This window comes from Cuculus canorus, chromosome 2, assembly GCF_017976375.1.
Source record: "Cuculus canorus isolate bCucCan1 chromosome 2, bCucCan1.pri, whole genome shotgun sequence".
Lineage (NCBI taxonomy): Eukaryota > Metazoa > Chordata > Aves > Cuculiformes > Cuculidae > Cuculus > Cuculus canorus.
This window is the reverse complement of record NC_071402.1, coordinates 17998373-18014396: the sequence shown is the minus strand read 5'-3', so window position 1 is coordinate 18014396 and position 16024 is coordinate 17998373. Positions and strand designations below refer to the sequence as shown.

The window sequence follows — 16024 nt, the reverse complement described above, 5'->3', positions numbered from 1 at the left end:
CACAACCTCCTTTTAGGTAGTTGTAGAGAGTAATAAGGTCTCCCCTCAGCCTCCTCTTCTCCAGGCTAAACAATCCCAGCTCACTCAGCTGCTCCTCGTAAGACTTGTTCTCCAGCCCCTTCACCAGCTTTGTTGCTCTTCTCTGGACACGCTCCAGAGCCTCAACATCCTTCTTGTGGTGAGGGGTCCAGAACTGAACACAGTATTCGAGGTGTGGTCTCACCAGTGCCGAGCACAGAGGGAGAATAAGCTCCCTGGACCTGCTGGTGACCCCATTTCTGATACAAGCCAAGATGCCATTGGCCTTCTTGGCCACCTGGGCACACTGCTGGCTTGTATTCAGTCGGCTGTCAACCAGCACCCCCAGGTCCTTCTCCTCCAGGCAGCTTTCTAGCCACTCTTCCCCCAGTCTGTAGCACTGCATAGGGTTGTTGTGCCCCAAGTGCAGAGGGCACAAATACTTTAATAGTAATTTGATGTGTTAAGTCTATAGGTCACTATGCCTGTTAAAACTTAAATCAAGAATCTGTTACATTCTTAGGTTATGCTTCAGTAATTCATAACCATCAGTATTAAAATGTGTACCTTGTTGGTTTTTTTTGTCAAGCATTTACTCCTTAGATTCTTCAAAGCTATTCATTAGAGAAACGTCTTCTCAAAAAAAAAAAAAAAAACCACAAACTTTCCTTCTGCTTAGGTTTTGCAGTAAACCAAGTCACCTCTTCATCCTCCTCTACGTGCACTGAAAAGTTTGAATTCCTTCAGTATCTAGACAAAATGACAATTTTGAAACCTAACAGAACTTGTTTCCTGTTTTTCTGAATCTTTCCTAATTTGTCAACTCTGTTTTGCCCTAGAGATCAATGCTATTCAGAAAATGTCCTCTCTAATCATGAATAAAAAGAAATATAGCTTTCATATTCTTATGTGATAGTCTTCTGCTTACACAGTATAGTTATGTTTAACCACAGGACTACTTTGGGAGCTTATAATTCCAACTCAAATTTACACTGTGTATTTTCACATCCCCATGGAATAAAAATTTATCCAACGTTCTACTGAAAATCTTTGTATCAAAAGAAAACATGTTTAACACTGTTACTGTAATGACTGACTGGCAAGTGGAAGAATCAGAATCTCTCATCTTCCTCATTTGAGACTACAAATTTTTATGCCAATTCATTTCAAAACTGACAGATCAAGAATTTGAACTGTCATTAACAGTGAAGTCCATTAGCCTTCTACTTTGTAACAGAAATAAATCTTGTGCAAGTTAACATACTATCATCAAATATTTTTTACAATTGTCTCCACAAAAAAAAAAAAAAAAGCCTTGATTATGTATCTTCTTTATTAGCTGGCATTTTTTCTGGGAAGTAGGAGGGGAAGATTCATGAGTTATAAATAATTTTATTAGAAATAGTACTGTTATTAATAACTTTGTATTTTCTTCAAGATCATGGATAAACATATTATGTAGCTCTCAGCTGAGAATAGGAAATAATGGAATAGGATTTCTAATGATAGACATTTCCCATACTTGTCTATATTTTTTGTGGTATGGGTAGGTTCCCTTTGGTTCTTTCATCTTTAATTTTGACCCACAAGCTTTCAGCCTGTTGGTGCCTACTCTTCAATGATAGCTCTTCACGTTCTATCCCTTTCCTAAGACAGAGGGTAATACCTCCACCCCTCCTTCCCAGTATGTCCCTTCTGAACAGCCTGTAGCCATCGATAGCCACATTCCAGTCATGAGACTCATCCCACAATGTTTCTGTGATGGCAACCAGATCATAGCGTTCTAGTAGCACGGTAGCTTCCAGCTCCTCCTGCTTGTTACCCAAGCTTCGTGTGTTAGTGTAAAAGCACTTCATCTCTGCTGCCGGTTGCATCACCTTGACAGTGGACCCTTTATTACCTCTAAGGTGTTCTGGAGATGTCTCCTCCCTAACACCTGACCCCTACACCCATCCTACCATCTCTTATTAAGGGCCAGCTTGATGTTATCTCCCTCCCCCTTCCTATCTAGTTTAAAGTCCTATCTACAAGCCCCGCAAGCTCCTGGGCAAGGACTCTCCCCTTCGGAGAAAGATGGCTCCCATCTGAAGCCTGTAATACCTGAATCCAGAAAAGGATCTCAAGCTTGCCTGATATAACAGAGTTTCATCAAACAACTCTCTTTATTGTATTTCATTATGTATAGTAGTGGTAATTTTATCAGCTTAGCTCCTTTCATTACTATTCAAACATTATTTCACTCTAATAGTCTCAGAAAATAAGATTTACCCATAGAATAGGATTCCTTAATATTGCTATATTTCTAATGTTAGCAAGGGAAAAGGATTTGACCTACAATGTTCCTTAGAATATAACAGTTATCCTCTATAGATATCTTAAAATAACTAATCTGACTCAGAATGAGGGAAAGTTCCTCCAACTCAACTGTTTTTTGTAGTTTCAGGCCTCTATTTTGTCAATATCCAAATTAATACTTGACAAAATTCAATCTTTAGGAAGTATCCCAAATTTACATTTCCGTAGTTGCAAACACATTGGACATGACATTTACATACTGCTTATTACTAGGCTTCTAGTTTAAATGTCATTACATATATTTTAAAATAAATGAGAAATACTGTTTTAATAGGATATTGACGTGAAATTTAGTAGGTGCATATACTGAGAGACAACATACATGTGAGCAAAAGACCAAAATAGTCAAAAAGGCTTTTCTGTCTTTAATCACAATCTAAAAGTTAATAAATAAAGCAAAAGTTTAAAGTTGTTCATGCTAATAAATATAATGTATATATTTGAGAACATTGCTGAAGCATTTCTCTTACCTCTACAGATAGGAACGGGGAAATCCCACGATGCCGTATTCACAGAATTAGCTATGCAAGTAAGCTGAGGGTGGCCATCCAAAATATATCCTGTTACACAGCTGTATCGGATTTTGTCACCAACATCAAATCTTGTACCATACAAGATACCCTTTGGTGGAACTCCTGGATTGCCACAGGAACTACTCTGTAATTCTAGAGAAGACATACTTGTATCACTTTTAGTGTTTTTGTAAATCAATACTGCATGTTGCTGAAGAGCATGTAACACATAAATTATGGCAACTTTAGGGAAATAGTGTTTTTTTCATGGATATTATACAACTTGTAACACTGAAAAGCTATTACAGACTAAGTCTATTAATCATCTGCTTGTGTATTCATATATGCAAGTGTAGAATACTATACCAAAAGGAGTATGAGGTTTTCCTTTAGCATCAGCCATAGGAGCTAAAAATATATATTCATATATTTTTCTTAAAAGATAGCAAAGAACTCATCACATAGGAAGAGAAAACAAAGGAGCTTGATATATATATGACTTAAGCTGTTAAATGATTTAATAGGTTTTAGATAATGAAGTAAAAGTAATGACATACTCTGGGTAACTTATTTCTGAGCAAAGAATTGGTTAAATTAAACTTGTAGAATACCATATATCTGGGTAAGTTTACTGAAATGCAGAGCTTTAAACCATTGAGAATCCAAACTGAGTCACAGCTCTGCTGTTAGTTTGATTTTTGAGGGCATTACTTAGCATTTAGTTTTACTAGGTGATACCCTTTTGACTGATGTTTCAGCATTGTAAATACTTTGACTGCAACATTTCCCATCATTTACCACTGAGGTCCTTTAGTAAATGGACATAAAAAGACAGGTTTTTTACAAGTGTGATCAAAAGAGGCTTCATAATCTCATCCTGAGCTCTTCAAAGTTTGTACCAAAGATACTTACCAGCCTAATGCTAACAGAGAAGACACAAATCAGGTAAAACGGTGCTTGGATTCAGAGAAAATTTCCCCAATATAAAAAGTAAGGAAGCAAGATGGACAAATATAAGGGTATATATGCATTGTCTTATTTTTTTTCCTGAGTTCCATGTAACTAAATTGTTCTTCTGCATCCCTGATGTATCCAAGAGTGTGTGCGTATAGTATGGAAAAAATAATTCAAACTATTACAGTAGGTTTCAATTAAAGTAAAAAGGTATACGTGGTTATCAAAACAAGCAGTATGGTTTATGAGATTCATTACGTTGTCAATCTTCCATGCTAAGAACTGCCTAGATCCTAGGCTATATTATTAGATTTCTGATACTAGCCATGAAATAGTACTATGTAACAGTTATTAAAAAAAAGGAATCCAGTATAGTTATATATATATATGCTGTATACGCTGTACTTTATACATGTAGATGTTATACATGAAATATATGCTAATAATGTGTTCATCTGCCAGACTGGCTGTACCAATGATGTTTTGATGTGAACAAGTTTAGTATGCAAATTAGTTGCTGATGTTGCTGCTGCTGTTACTTTCTTTCTCTTACATAATAAACTGTGTGGATCTGGATTTGACTTTCATTGCCTTGCACAAGGACACAACACAGAAGTAAGAAGCTCACCTAAATGGTTGATATTTTTACTACTGCTTTATCAAACTAACTGTTCCCTCCTCCAACTAAACACCCCTATCCTCAAATCTGCTTGCAAGCTTTACAAAGAAGGCAACGCTGCATTTGACTCCTGCATATTTGTTCAAAGGGATTTCTCTTAAATCCTTTAAACATTTTCAAGGCCTCTCCAGATATTATTTATCATCAGAGCATGTCAAAATAGAAGTAAGATTATCATCCTGTGGATTTTGGTTATCTTATGAATCATATATTAACTTCAAAACACTGGCTGTACACTGTGTTTTTATTTTTAGGTTTTCCAAGCAGATGAAATCTTGAAGAGGTCTGTATTTCTTAGTGCTTTGTAAAAAGGTCACAAAAAGATTCCGTCCTTTGAAGAGTATAAAGATTAGTGATGCCTTTAACAGTCAGTGCCTAAAATTGCTTGCTTTACTCTCATGGCTGCCTCATCAAGAATTACTCACAGAAGGCAATATATTCTTATGAAATTATATTATAATTTAAAGCACTAATTAAAAATCACCCTCCTTTCAAAATAAAGCTCATTTTCCCGTTACAGTACTATATGACTCGTCTAAAAAAAGAATACTTGACATTTTCCATTAACTTTTTAATATTATGGAATTGGCTAGTGGGTATGTTACTGCCTCTAATCCTTCACATACTTTTGGTCATGATTCTAGATAATAAAGTAGAAAATAAATTGTACAATTTAAAATATATTACTTCATTCTGCATTTTCTTTTCAAACATATACAACCATGTTTGGGGGGGGGGGGGGAAGTGGGCATCCGGGGGATGTAATTAACCAAGTAAATGCATTAGTCTTCTTTGATAGGTAGTATCTATTTTCAAACTGAATGTGACACTCGACTACCAACTCCCTGCCATTTAAAGCTATGGATTGTTACCTTGAGATTGCCATCTGTCAGGAAACATAGAAACTGCCAAACTAGATCACATTTTTGTTCAGCTCTGCACAGATTCTTGATTTCAGTGACATTCCGATATTCAGTAATGATATGAAGTATGGAAAAGTGTTTCCTTTTGAATCTGCTGCATTGTAATTTTCTTGAACTTCTTCATGTACTCTGAATATAAGCAGAATTGATTTTTTTGCACCATCCTACTTTTTTACATTTTTATTGTGTATTGTTGCTCATCTCCTCTTTAAAGCAAGCTGTCCCAATTGTTTCAATCTCTTGCCAAGTAAGAATTGTCTTTGCCCTATATTTAACTGTCAGTTAGCTCTGAAATCATGTGCAGTTTTTGTTTGCACAAAGCAAAAATGCTTTTTTAAAATCAATATTCCATCTGTAAGTGAGGTACATTTGAACTTACTTATCCTCCATTTTTTTTATGTGGTGATAAAACCCTGGAATCAAAATACCCTTCCATGCTTTTCAATAAGTTTCTATTTCATTGATTCCTATTAATGTCAATAGAAATTCTGTTCAAAAACAGTTAGTAAAATATGGCTCATAGAGTTCTGCTTAGCAGAAATGGATACCCTCCTTTAAAAACTTTATTTAGCAGAGTTTCAGCCATTCATAAATGCCAAATAATAAGCTATTCAAATTAAGTCATGGCACTGTCCCAGACTGCTTGTTCACTTGTTTCTATCATTCCAAACAGTAATTCCTCTGCCTGACTAACCAAGTCCAGGGGCACGGTCCAGGGAATATACCCTTCTAGGGACACTTCAGTTGTCTTTTGGGATAGGACTTGGTGTAACTGCAAATTCTAGAACATGGCTGTGCAGATGTCTCTTGGAAAACCAATGCATATGTACTTTGTCTTATTGACAAGAGAGAATGCTTTGGTATTGAAGACAGAAGAATGATTTCAGACGTGCTAAATTTAGTGTGTGTGTGGATACAATGAGTATTACATTCCAAATATTAGGGAAGATGATACATTTGTAATAAGATGAAGTAGCCTGAAATTCAGTTGTCCAAATTTCCCCTATACTGAATCTTGTAATGGTTTATGTGCAAAAACTATTTTGCACATAGCTTTCAAAGGTTTTACAGCCTCAAAAATAACTTAGAAGCATAGTATCTACCTTATAATATTTTTCCGTCTTACTCAAAACATATTTTGCATACTTCCTTTTCTATTCTCATTCACATGTGTCCTTGTTCACATTGCTCTGAATATATGAGTAACCATGGTCTCGATTTGTATCTAAAAGGGATTAGAAGAATTAATCAATGAGTATAGAATTACCATTGCCTTCCTACATGCATATTGAAATATACATACATATACCTGTCCCACTTGAGTTTATGGAAGCCACAAGAAAATTTGGAGTTTTCAATATCAGTGCAGTGAATGAAAAAAAAAAAAAATGAAAAACTTAAGTGGCAATTTAATTGCACGAATATATATGGTCTAGAGAGCAAAGAAAGAGGTGCTATAAATGTCCTTTGAAAGACTCACCATTATTAAAACAGAGATTAAATGCAGCAAATCCCTTCCTCCCAAAATCTGTCTGTCTTTTGTTGTAATTCAACAATAAAACTTGTTGTTCCTTGTGTCCAACAGATGTCTCACCTCAAGATACCAATGCAGAATGAAAAGTCACTATTCTGAAATTCATATTTTTTTACTGTAGTAATATGTATAAACTTGATCTAACAACAAAAATTTGTCTAAAGTTTTTCTTTTGCTTTCTGCATTTTATGTGTGTCATATTCTGGTATCTATCTATAAATATGTAGGGAAGAGGAAGTGTGAGAAAGACTTGTTTTTCCCTTAAAGGTTATGGGTTTTATTTTCCTTTCCTTAATTGCTCTTTCTTGGTAAACAAATATCATTGTAATTGTAACCTCACTGAGGGTCTCTGCTGTTCATTAAAGATAATACAGCTAATTACATTGCGTAGTTTCTTACCTATAATTTTAACGAATGACATAATTTTCCCTTTTCCTTCCCTTTGAATTTATATTCATGATAAAAAACTGACAGAGGAACTTGATAATCTGAAGTAAAGCTACTGATTACAATAAGGGTGTCTTTTAAAGCTGTGCCCTAAAAGAATGTTAAACGCAGATTTTTATACTGAGTTTGATTTTCATTCTAAGTGCATTGTAACAATCACTGAATGCATTGAAACAATACTTTCCATTTGCCTTCTTTGCAAGTAACGCAAGATCTTTTTCTATTTGTAGCATTAAAAGCATGTGCTATTTTTATAGGAAAAAAACTGTTTTAGCATTAAGCAAATTAGAACTGCATTAATATAGTTCTTCTACAAGCAAGATAACAACAGCAACAAGATATACAACAAAAACCTCCAGGATATCTGAAGGAAACAAGTGATAATTGTAGTACTGTAATAACATTGATACAGTAAGCATGACAAATCTAATACAGGGTCCAAGATTTGTAATACATTCGCTTTACATGTAGTGCAGTTTGGTATATCAGTTCAAACCAGACAAAGACAGATAAAAGCACTAGAGAGCTGAAATACCATGCAGAAAGACAATGGCCCTCACTAATGTTATCATATGACAGCATAATCCAGCACCAACTAAAATCAACAGAAAGATAACTATAAGCTTCAGTAGATATGGTCAAATCTGACATTTCCCCATCAGATACACTTCTGCAGTGTTACCTGAAGGGAATGACAAACTGGAAAAAAAAAACCCAAACAGTTAGCTAGGAGAGCTGTACAGTCAAAAGCACCGGCCATTCTTATTCACTGTTACCAAATTCCACTTCACTTTGTTTAAACCTTACCTGCAGCAAAATCCTGTGCAGCTGCTGAGGGCATCAGTTAAACTCTGAGCATGGCTGGAAGGTAAATTCACATACTGCATGGACTGAGAAAGACTACTGGAGACTACATGAAGTCAACTCTATAGTTGCTAATGTCATAGAAATTGCTCCATCCAAACTGTCATGGTATTCAGCCCTACCACTATAGTCTAAAGCCTGAGGTACTGTATCTGCCATATGAAGAGTTTTCCTTTTTTTTTTTAAAGAGAAAAATTATTTCTGCTACAGCGTATCACTCAGAGTTTAAAACTGGAATTTAAAGTGTAAGATGTAGATTTGGAATGTGTCATGGACATATCATTAGATAGTGGCATAAAAGTGTACAAAGAAAATCAGATTCCTCCTTATGAAAGGGACTTCAACACATGAGAACTGGGCACTAGGTGGCACCTGAAACATTCAGAGCTGTTGCATGACCTGGCAGACCAACAAACATTTTTTCCACATCTATCAGTGTTAATAAAAAAATAAATTTTTGCATATATATTACATTTGCTTGGTACATATATGTGTTGGTATATACATATTTCTATATAGAATTCCCATTAGAAGACACTGTAGTGTCCTGATAGAAGTATGAATGTTTGATGTTTTCTCAAAGGACATGCTGTCTCTTACAATGAAATTTCAGTTTGGTTTCCATCATTATTGTTATGAAAGATTCCTTAACAGCATTTTCTACAGAAAATGGGTTACAAGGTTAGAGCTATGTCCCTGTACTTATGTTCTAAATGTTTCCGGTTTAGCTATTTTGACATAAGAAAAGTGAGCCTTAATACTTTAATATAGTTTTAATTTAGAAAGCATTATGTTTTAGAATTTTGTTTTAGAAAATTGAATTATTATTCCCTCAAAAATCTGATTCACACTTCTTTTGTCAGCACCACCATTTACTGATAGAATTAATGTCCTTACCTTATTTGATGGCAAAGGGTTATAATCAGCCTTATGGAATGTCAAAGGATACTACCAAAATCTTCAGAGGTCTTTTTTTTTATTATTTCGTAGTGAATCTCAACTGGAAGGTTGAGACTACTGCTCAGTAAGTACAATATGTAGTGTTCAGGCAGTCAAGACTAGATTACTGTAATAAGAAGTAGCATGGCCAGCAGGAGCAGGGAATTGATTGTGCCCCTGTATTCTGCACTGCTGAGGCCATACCTTGAACACTGTGTTCAGTTTTGGGCCCCTTGCTACAAGGAGGACATTGAGTTTCTGAAGCATGTCCAGAGAAGGGCAACAAACCTGCTGAACGGTCTGGAGCACAAGTCTTATGAGGAGAGGATGAGGGAAATGGGATTGTTTGGGACAGAGAAGAGGAGAAGAGGAGACCTCATCCCTCTTTACAACTGCCTGAAGGGAGGTCATAGCGAGGTAGGTGTCTCTTCTCCCTGGTAACAAGTAATAGGACAAGAGGAAATGGACACAAGTTGCATCAGGGGAGGTTTAGCTTATATATTAGGAAAAAAATACTTTCTGAATAAGTAGTGAAGCAATGGAACAGGCGGCCCAGGGAAGCCGTCGAGTCACCATCCCCGGAGGTGCTAATAAAAAAGTAGAGATGTGACACTTGGGGACATGGTTTAGTACACATGGTTGTGTTGGGCTGACAATTGGACTTGATGATCTTAGAGGTCTTTTCCAACCTTTATGACTCTATGATTCTATGAATTACTTTTCTGTATGTTCTTATCACGTCCTTCCACATAACACCCCACTCACCACATGAAAGATGTTGAGGCTCTGGAGCGTGTACAGAGAAGAGCAACGAAGCTGGTGAGGAGGCTGGAGAACAAGTCTTACGAGGAGCGGCTGAGAGAGCTGGGGTTGTTTAGCCTGGAGAAGAGGAGGCTGAGGGGACACCTTATTGTTCTCTACAACTACCTGCAAGGAGGTTGCGGAGAGAAGGGAGCTGGCCTCTTCTCCCAAGTGACAGGGGACAAGACAAGGAGGAATGGCCTCAAGCTCTGCCAGGGGAGGTTCAGGCTGGACATCAGGAAAAAAATTTTCACAGAAAGTGTCATTGGGCACTGGCAGAGGCTGCCCAGGGAGGTGGTTGAGTCATCACTGCTGGAGGTGTTTAAGGGACGGGTGGATGAGGTGCTTAGGGGCATGGTTTAGGGATTGCTAGGAATGGTTGGACTCGATGATCCAGTGGGTCCTTTCCAACCTAGTGATTCTGTGATTCTATGATTCTTTAGAAAACACAAACTTTTTATACTTTATGTGTCTCAATGTCTCAGTACATGAGGTGAAATTTAACATCCTTAATCCAAGCTTCCTTTTAATGTATTTTCATGACTCTTCATGATGTAACAGCACGTGTGTTAGACTATATATGGCCATGCTACAGCTTACTCAGCCATGTTTCAGTATATTGAATAGCTGTCATTAACATGTATTCATATTCAAAAGCATAAATTTGTGGCAATGCATAAATAAATGTAAAGTTAAAATATTGCGTTCTCAACTACAATATGTCTGATTGTGAATCAAAATATTTCTTACCAACATGCTAAAATAAAATCTCCACTTGTTATTAGGATGAAAGAGTAATTCCTTCTCTTTACATCAAACTGTACTCAAGTATCCAACATTGAGAATATAGCTGAAAACACTGCTGATATATTAAGCAAGAAAAGATTATGACTAAAAATATACAACTAATAGTTGCAAAATTGATTTATTTTGCTCATGTTTATCAATGTTTTTGATATGACTCAGAAATAAACTAAAAATGCAGTTCTTTCACTACAAATTACTATTCTTAGCATTAATTTTCTAAGCACAGTCAAACTTCTAAGGTCTGAAGTGAATGGTACCTGGTAAAGTCTGTTTTCTTTAGAAAGATATCTTTGGTTAATGCTCATCTCAGGTATAATATGAACTTTTCATTTCAAATGTCCATACACAAGAAAGTTTGAAAATACTATGTCAAGTATATATGCATGGTTTCGCTTTAAATGGTACTGATAAATTCACAGTGCTGAATTTGCATTATGGCCTAAGGACTCTACTGCATAAGGTGAAATATTGTACTACTACTGATCTTGTCCAAATTACTCATATGATGATTCTTTAACTGGGGAAGACAGGGTGATGAAATTAATGGATAATAATGTGAATAAATAAAAATTTGCAACAGATCACTCATTGAAAGAAAGCACAAAATCTTTGGATAACTTACATTGCATAAAACTTTGGTTTATATCTCAGTGCTAAGCTGCAGCACCACAGTTTTGTACCTCCCAAAACAGCTTTCCACTTGGAAGGAAAAGCACATTTTACTCCAAACACAAAAGCATTAACTCTGCTTTTCCCATGTACTCCAGTTTCCTTTTCCCTTTTCATAAGAATTCCTTCATTTGGAAAGCAGTTAGCTATAATTGTTATTTTATTTCAGCATTATGCTGTTATTGCAAGAATTGACATTAGCATTGATATTCAGCAGTATATTATCACCTTCATTGCATGGATTTGCACATTTCTTGGAGAACATCTCTCTGGCCTCAAAATGTATGTGCTTTGCCTTATGTGGAGGTAAGCTCCCTGACACACTTGGGAAAAAAATTTCAGAATGCTCAAGCATGGAAGAATGAAAGTAGTGTATTTTCTAATGAAATATATAATTTCCTTATGTATGTATGATTTAAAATGTCTGAAACTAGAAAGAGCTTTCAAGCTGAACATGTACCAACATTCTTCTGTAAGCAAGTATTACTTGGAATATATAAGCTATCCTTTGTGAAGGTTGGTGAAATGTGCTTAATTATATTCTTTCCCTTTCTAATAGTGAGAATGCAACATGATTCTGTACACTTTTGTCCTCTGGGCTATGGAGTATTATGAGTATCTTTTGGTTTTTAGAGACTTTAAAACCAGAAACACTTATTTAAAATTTCTAGTCTGAGTCCTGAAGGAGCAGAGATCAAACAGCCTCCTTCGTTATTCCTGCATCAAAATAATTGTGTTTGGCATTTACTCTTATTTTATAGATAGTGATGAAGACCATCTGCAAAGTAATTCATGTGGCAGATGTATTAACCTTCTTCCTTCAAGGTTTTCTTTTTTAACCAATATAAGCTTGAAGTCATTTAGTGAGCCTTCCCTCCAATGGAGTTAGCAGCTGGAATAACAGCTACTTTTATCCTCATCCCTCCATGCTGTGGATCGTTTCTCTCATAACTGATCTGTTATTGGAATGAGGAGAAAGAGTCATAATTTGAGGGGAAAGTTTTATCATTACAATAACTCAATATTTGAATTAAATTCTCACTGAATATCTGCGTAGGCTACTCTTTCTCTGGTTATCTCTGCACAACAGATTAACACTGAGACAGGCTGTCATGTATTTAAATACTTATTAGTATTTCTATATTGACAAACTACTTGAACAACACCTCTTCAGCTTCTACTTCTAAATACCTTCAATATTGTCCTTATTGAGATAAAGAAAAATATTCTAGGAAAAGGTAAGTTTAATAACCTGCTGCAGTCCTGCACACATCACTGTTTGACAGAGTTTATGAAGTGTTCACTGCAGTGCTAACTCACTGAAAGATCATATATCTTATAGAGACCTTTGCAAAACTTCTTTAAAGAGTGAAGGATTGTTATGTTAGAAGAACCAAACAATGTCAAAGAAATATGTTATATGAGTAGGCTGTTAGTGCAGTGTGAAATGGTAAGGAATACGCAGAAATGTATCCTCAGGTCTATATCTGACATGTTCAATCACATGATAGAGAATTCTACTTTAATGTATAAGGAGAAAAAAAAAATATGACTGCCAATTGATAGCAGAAAGTATTTTCAGCATTAATTTTCCATTTTTTGGGGAAAGGCACTAATGAAGTCATAAACACTTCAGTTTGACTTCCTGTCGTTTTTTCCTCGCGAAGTAGAGATGAACAGAAAAATGAGGAGAAAGATGACTTTTTTACTTTGTTTCTCAACAAATTTACGACAATGTGTTTTCATTCAGTCTATTTTCATCAGACATTTTTGCAACAGATGGAGCACTTTTGCTATTAATGTTGACTGGTTTATAAGGTGTTTACTGGATTAATTCACTGGCTAAATGTAAATAGAAAGCTATAACAGAAAACAAAAAGATAGGGGCAGGGAAATATGTGGATGTCCAGACTTCTTTGTTTGTGACTCAGGGTCCTGAGTGCTCAACGCAGCATTCAGTTGCAATAATTTTGGCAATGAATTTTCTGGATGTTAATGATGGCTCATTTAGCTAATACATATCAGTATATGAGCATGTGAAAATCCTGAACAACTTTTCTTCTTTATCAGTTATACCTAAACAAAGGAGACACATGACACTACCCAGACAGGACTACAGTGTTGATGTGATTTCTATAGCATCTGACTTATTTCAGGGAAAATCAAAGACATCTCCCTTATGACTCTCTTCCTTTTTTTTCTTTCCTCTATGTATTTGTTATGTTAAGAAAAGTAAAAAAAGAGTTATTAAGTCTTAATTATATTAGATTATTGTGTTTATGTAAGCTCAAACTTTTGAGCATACTTTTATGTCTCTCTGTTTCTATAGTAGTTTCTTTCATTTTAAACCTCTCATTTAAGTCCTGTGATACTCTCCCTTTTCTTACATTAGCAACATTTACACAAGGACACTTGAAATATGTGGGGACATAAGAAAAAAGTATAATCTCTTAACCAAAATCAGTATGTGTATTTCTACTTTCTTGTGTTATTTTTACTAGAGAATTTAAATATAAAGTCTACAGTTATGATAGAGTAGACTCCTGTAAAAAGGCAACAAAACGTAATTAATCAGATCTGCAGACTGGAGATAAATTGTCAAATTTATATTGTGATCCCCCTTGTTCACAGTTTTAAAAAGCATTTTTCAGTTGAGAAAGTTTCAGGACTAATTGTTGTATTTTAGTTCTGTAACTTATCAAAATTTAGATTGAAAGTAGGGGATAAAAATCCTTGCTTATTTACAATTTTTTTATTTGCTTTGTGAAACAAAATACATTTTGAAACACAAAAACACACAGTGATTTACTAAATCAGGAGTTACAGATTTCCTTACCAGTTATTTCATGAAGGACAATGTTATTGGCATTGCTAGACTGCTGATATAAGTAAAATCTTCCCTATAATTATTATACAATTTATGAGATTACTTAGTTGTTAAAAACTTTGAGTTATATAATTGTATTAGCACAAAACCTTAACTCTGTGAATATATACTCAAGCTCCAGATGATTAAGGATTTACACTTCTTGTTGATTAAGATTATTATGATTGAATAACTACTACTACTACTAGATTATTAGAACCAAACTTTGGTATAATCATTTTCCTTGCAAACCTGTAGTCACTTCTCTGCACTGCTTTCTACTTCAGTCCTTACTTGAGATCATTCTGGTGATGGTGGTTAAAATGGAAAACAAACCATGAAACCCCTCAAGAATTTGACTGCATCATCAACTGCATGAAATTCTGCTGGTTCTTCAAAAACCAGTGCTGTTTTCAGCATTTCAGTCCTCTGGCTCATAGCTGGGACTCAAATTTGAACTATCAGCGATGTACAGAAATGCCAAGTATCATTCATAACTGTAACTACTTTCAACATGTACATGTTACAGTATCAAAAGTTACTGAAATGGTCTTTTTTACCTTAGGATTAGACTAAAGGGGAAGTTTTTAACAAGGGGTTAGAACTGGATGTCAAGACAACCTCAAACACATAGCAATCCACATATCAAGCGTAAGAAATCAAACTACATCACTTGAGTTCCTGGCAAAATCCTTTCCTAAATGCCACTCAGTCCTGGTTGATAATAGATCCATTCTATAAATTCCAGTCCTGGCTAAACTGGACGCTGTCTGCAGTTTTCCATTATGGTAGCCATAGTTCAATAAGTAACTAAAAATCACAGACATTACCTTGTCAAATTTTCAAGATCATCTCTGAAGGTATATAAAGAATATAGAACTTTTCAAAGCTTTCAGGCAAGAAGGAAAAACATTTTCATCGAAGTTAAAAGAAATGGAAAATGGAAAATCTTGAACTTAAAGTTTAGCATTATAAACAAGGGAAAATATCATGCAATGTTATAAATGCATCTAAAGAATGGTAAGCAATCCACTGTGTAATATTTTGAAGGAAAGCTATTCCTCAAGTTAAGTATTAGACAGAAATATTACAACCTGAACATTTTTTTTTTTAATCACCTGCAAAGGTGATTCTGAAGAAGCATTCCATGAAGTGAAAAGTTGTGGTGTAATCAAGTCACACCATGGCAAGTAGATTCAATTAATCATTTAAATATATCATGTGCATGAAATGTATTCAGATAAGAGTCTGTACTGTTAATTAACTTTATCAATATATGCTTTACGCACTGATATATGATTATCATAACCTTTTTCATTATAGAAAATATTTCTTATCTATGACTTTGCTAATTTCTTAAAGAGATTAATATTTTGATTAAAATCAAACTATTTGGGGTTTATTTTCATTAGAAGAATGTTCACCTGGTGAAATTAATTAGCTTTCATTTGCTAAAGCTGCTTTGGTATTTAGATTGATAATTGCATTTTCCTAGAATTCAAAGTTACTTTTTACTGAATTAAGAGTTTACTTGGGATTTCGCCTCACTCTCACTTTGGCTTGCAATAGTCTGGCTTTCAAAGACATTTATTTTGAACAAAATCTATTGCTTTGTCATTCTGGAAATATTATTTAATTGTTCCTTTGAAAACACTT

The 16024-nt window shown here is 35.1% G+C and overlaps 1 protein-coding gene across 3 annotated transcripts in view; it reads right to left on the bottom strand.

Annotated features, from left to right (window-relative positions):
- CSMD3 (CUB and Sushi multiple domains 3) overlaps positions 1 to 16024 on the bottom strand; it is a 610540-nt gene that overhangs the window by 456616 nt on the left and 137900 nt on the right. For all 3 annotated transcript variants that reach the window (XM_054060149.1, XM_054060147.1, XM_054060148.1), the window contains exon 4: positions 2844 to 3038. In XM_054060149.1, coding sequence (XP_053916124.1) covers positions 2844 to 3038 — 195 coding nt within the window. The remainder of the gene's footprint in view (positions 1 to 2843; positions 3039 to 16024) is intronic.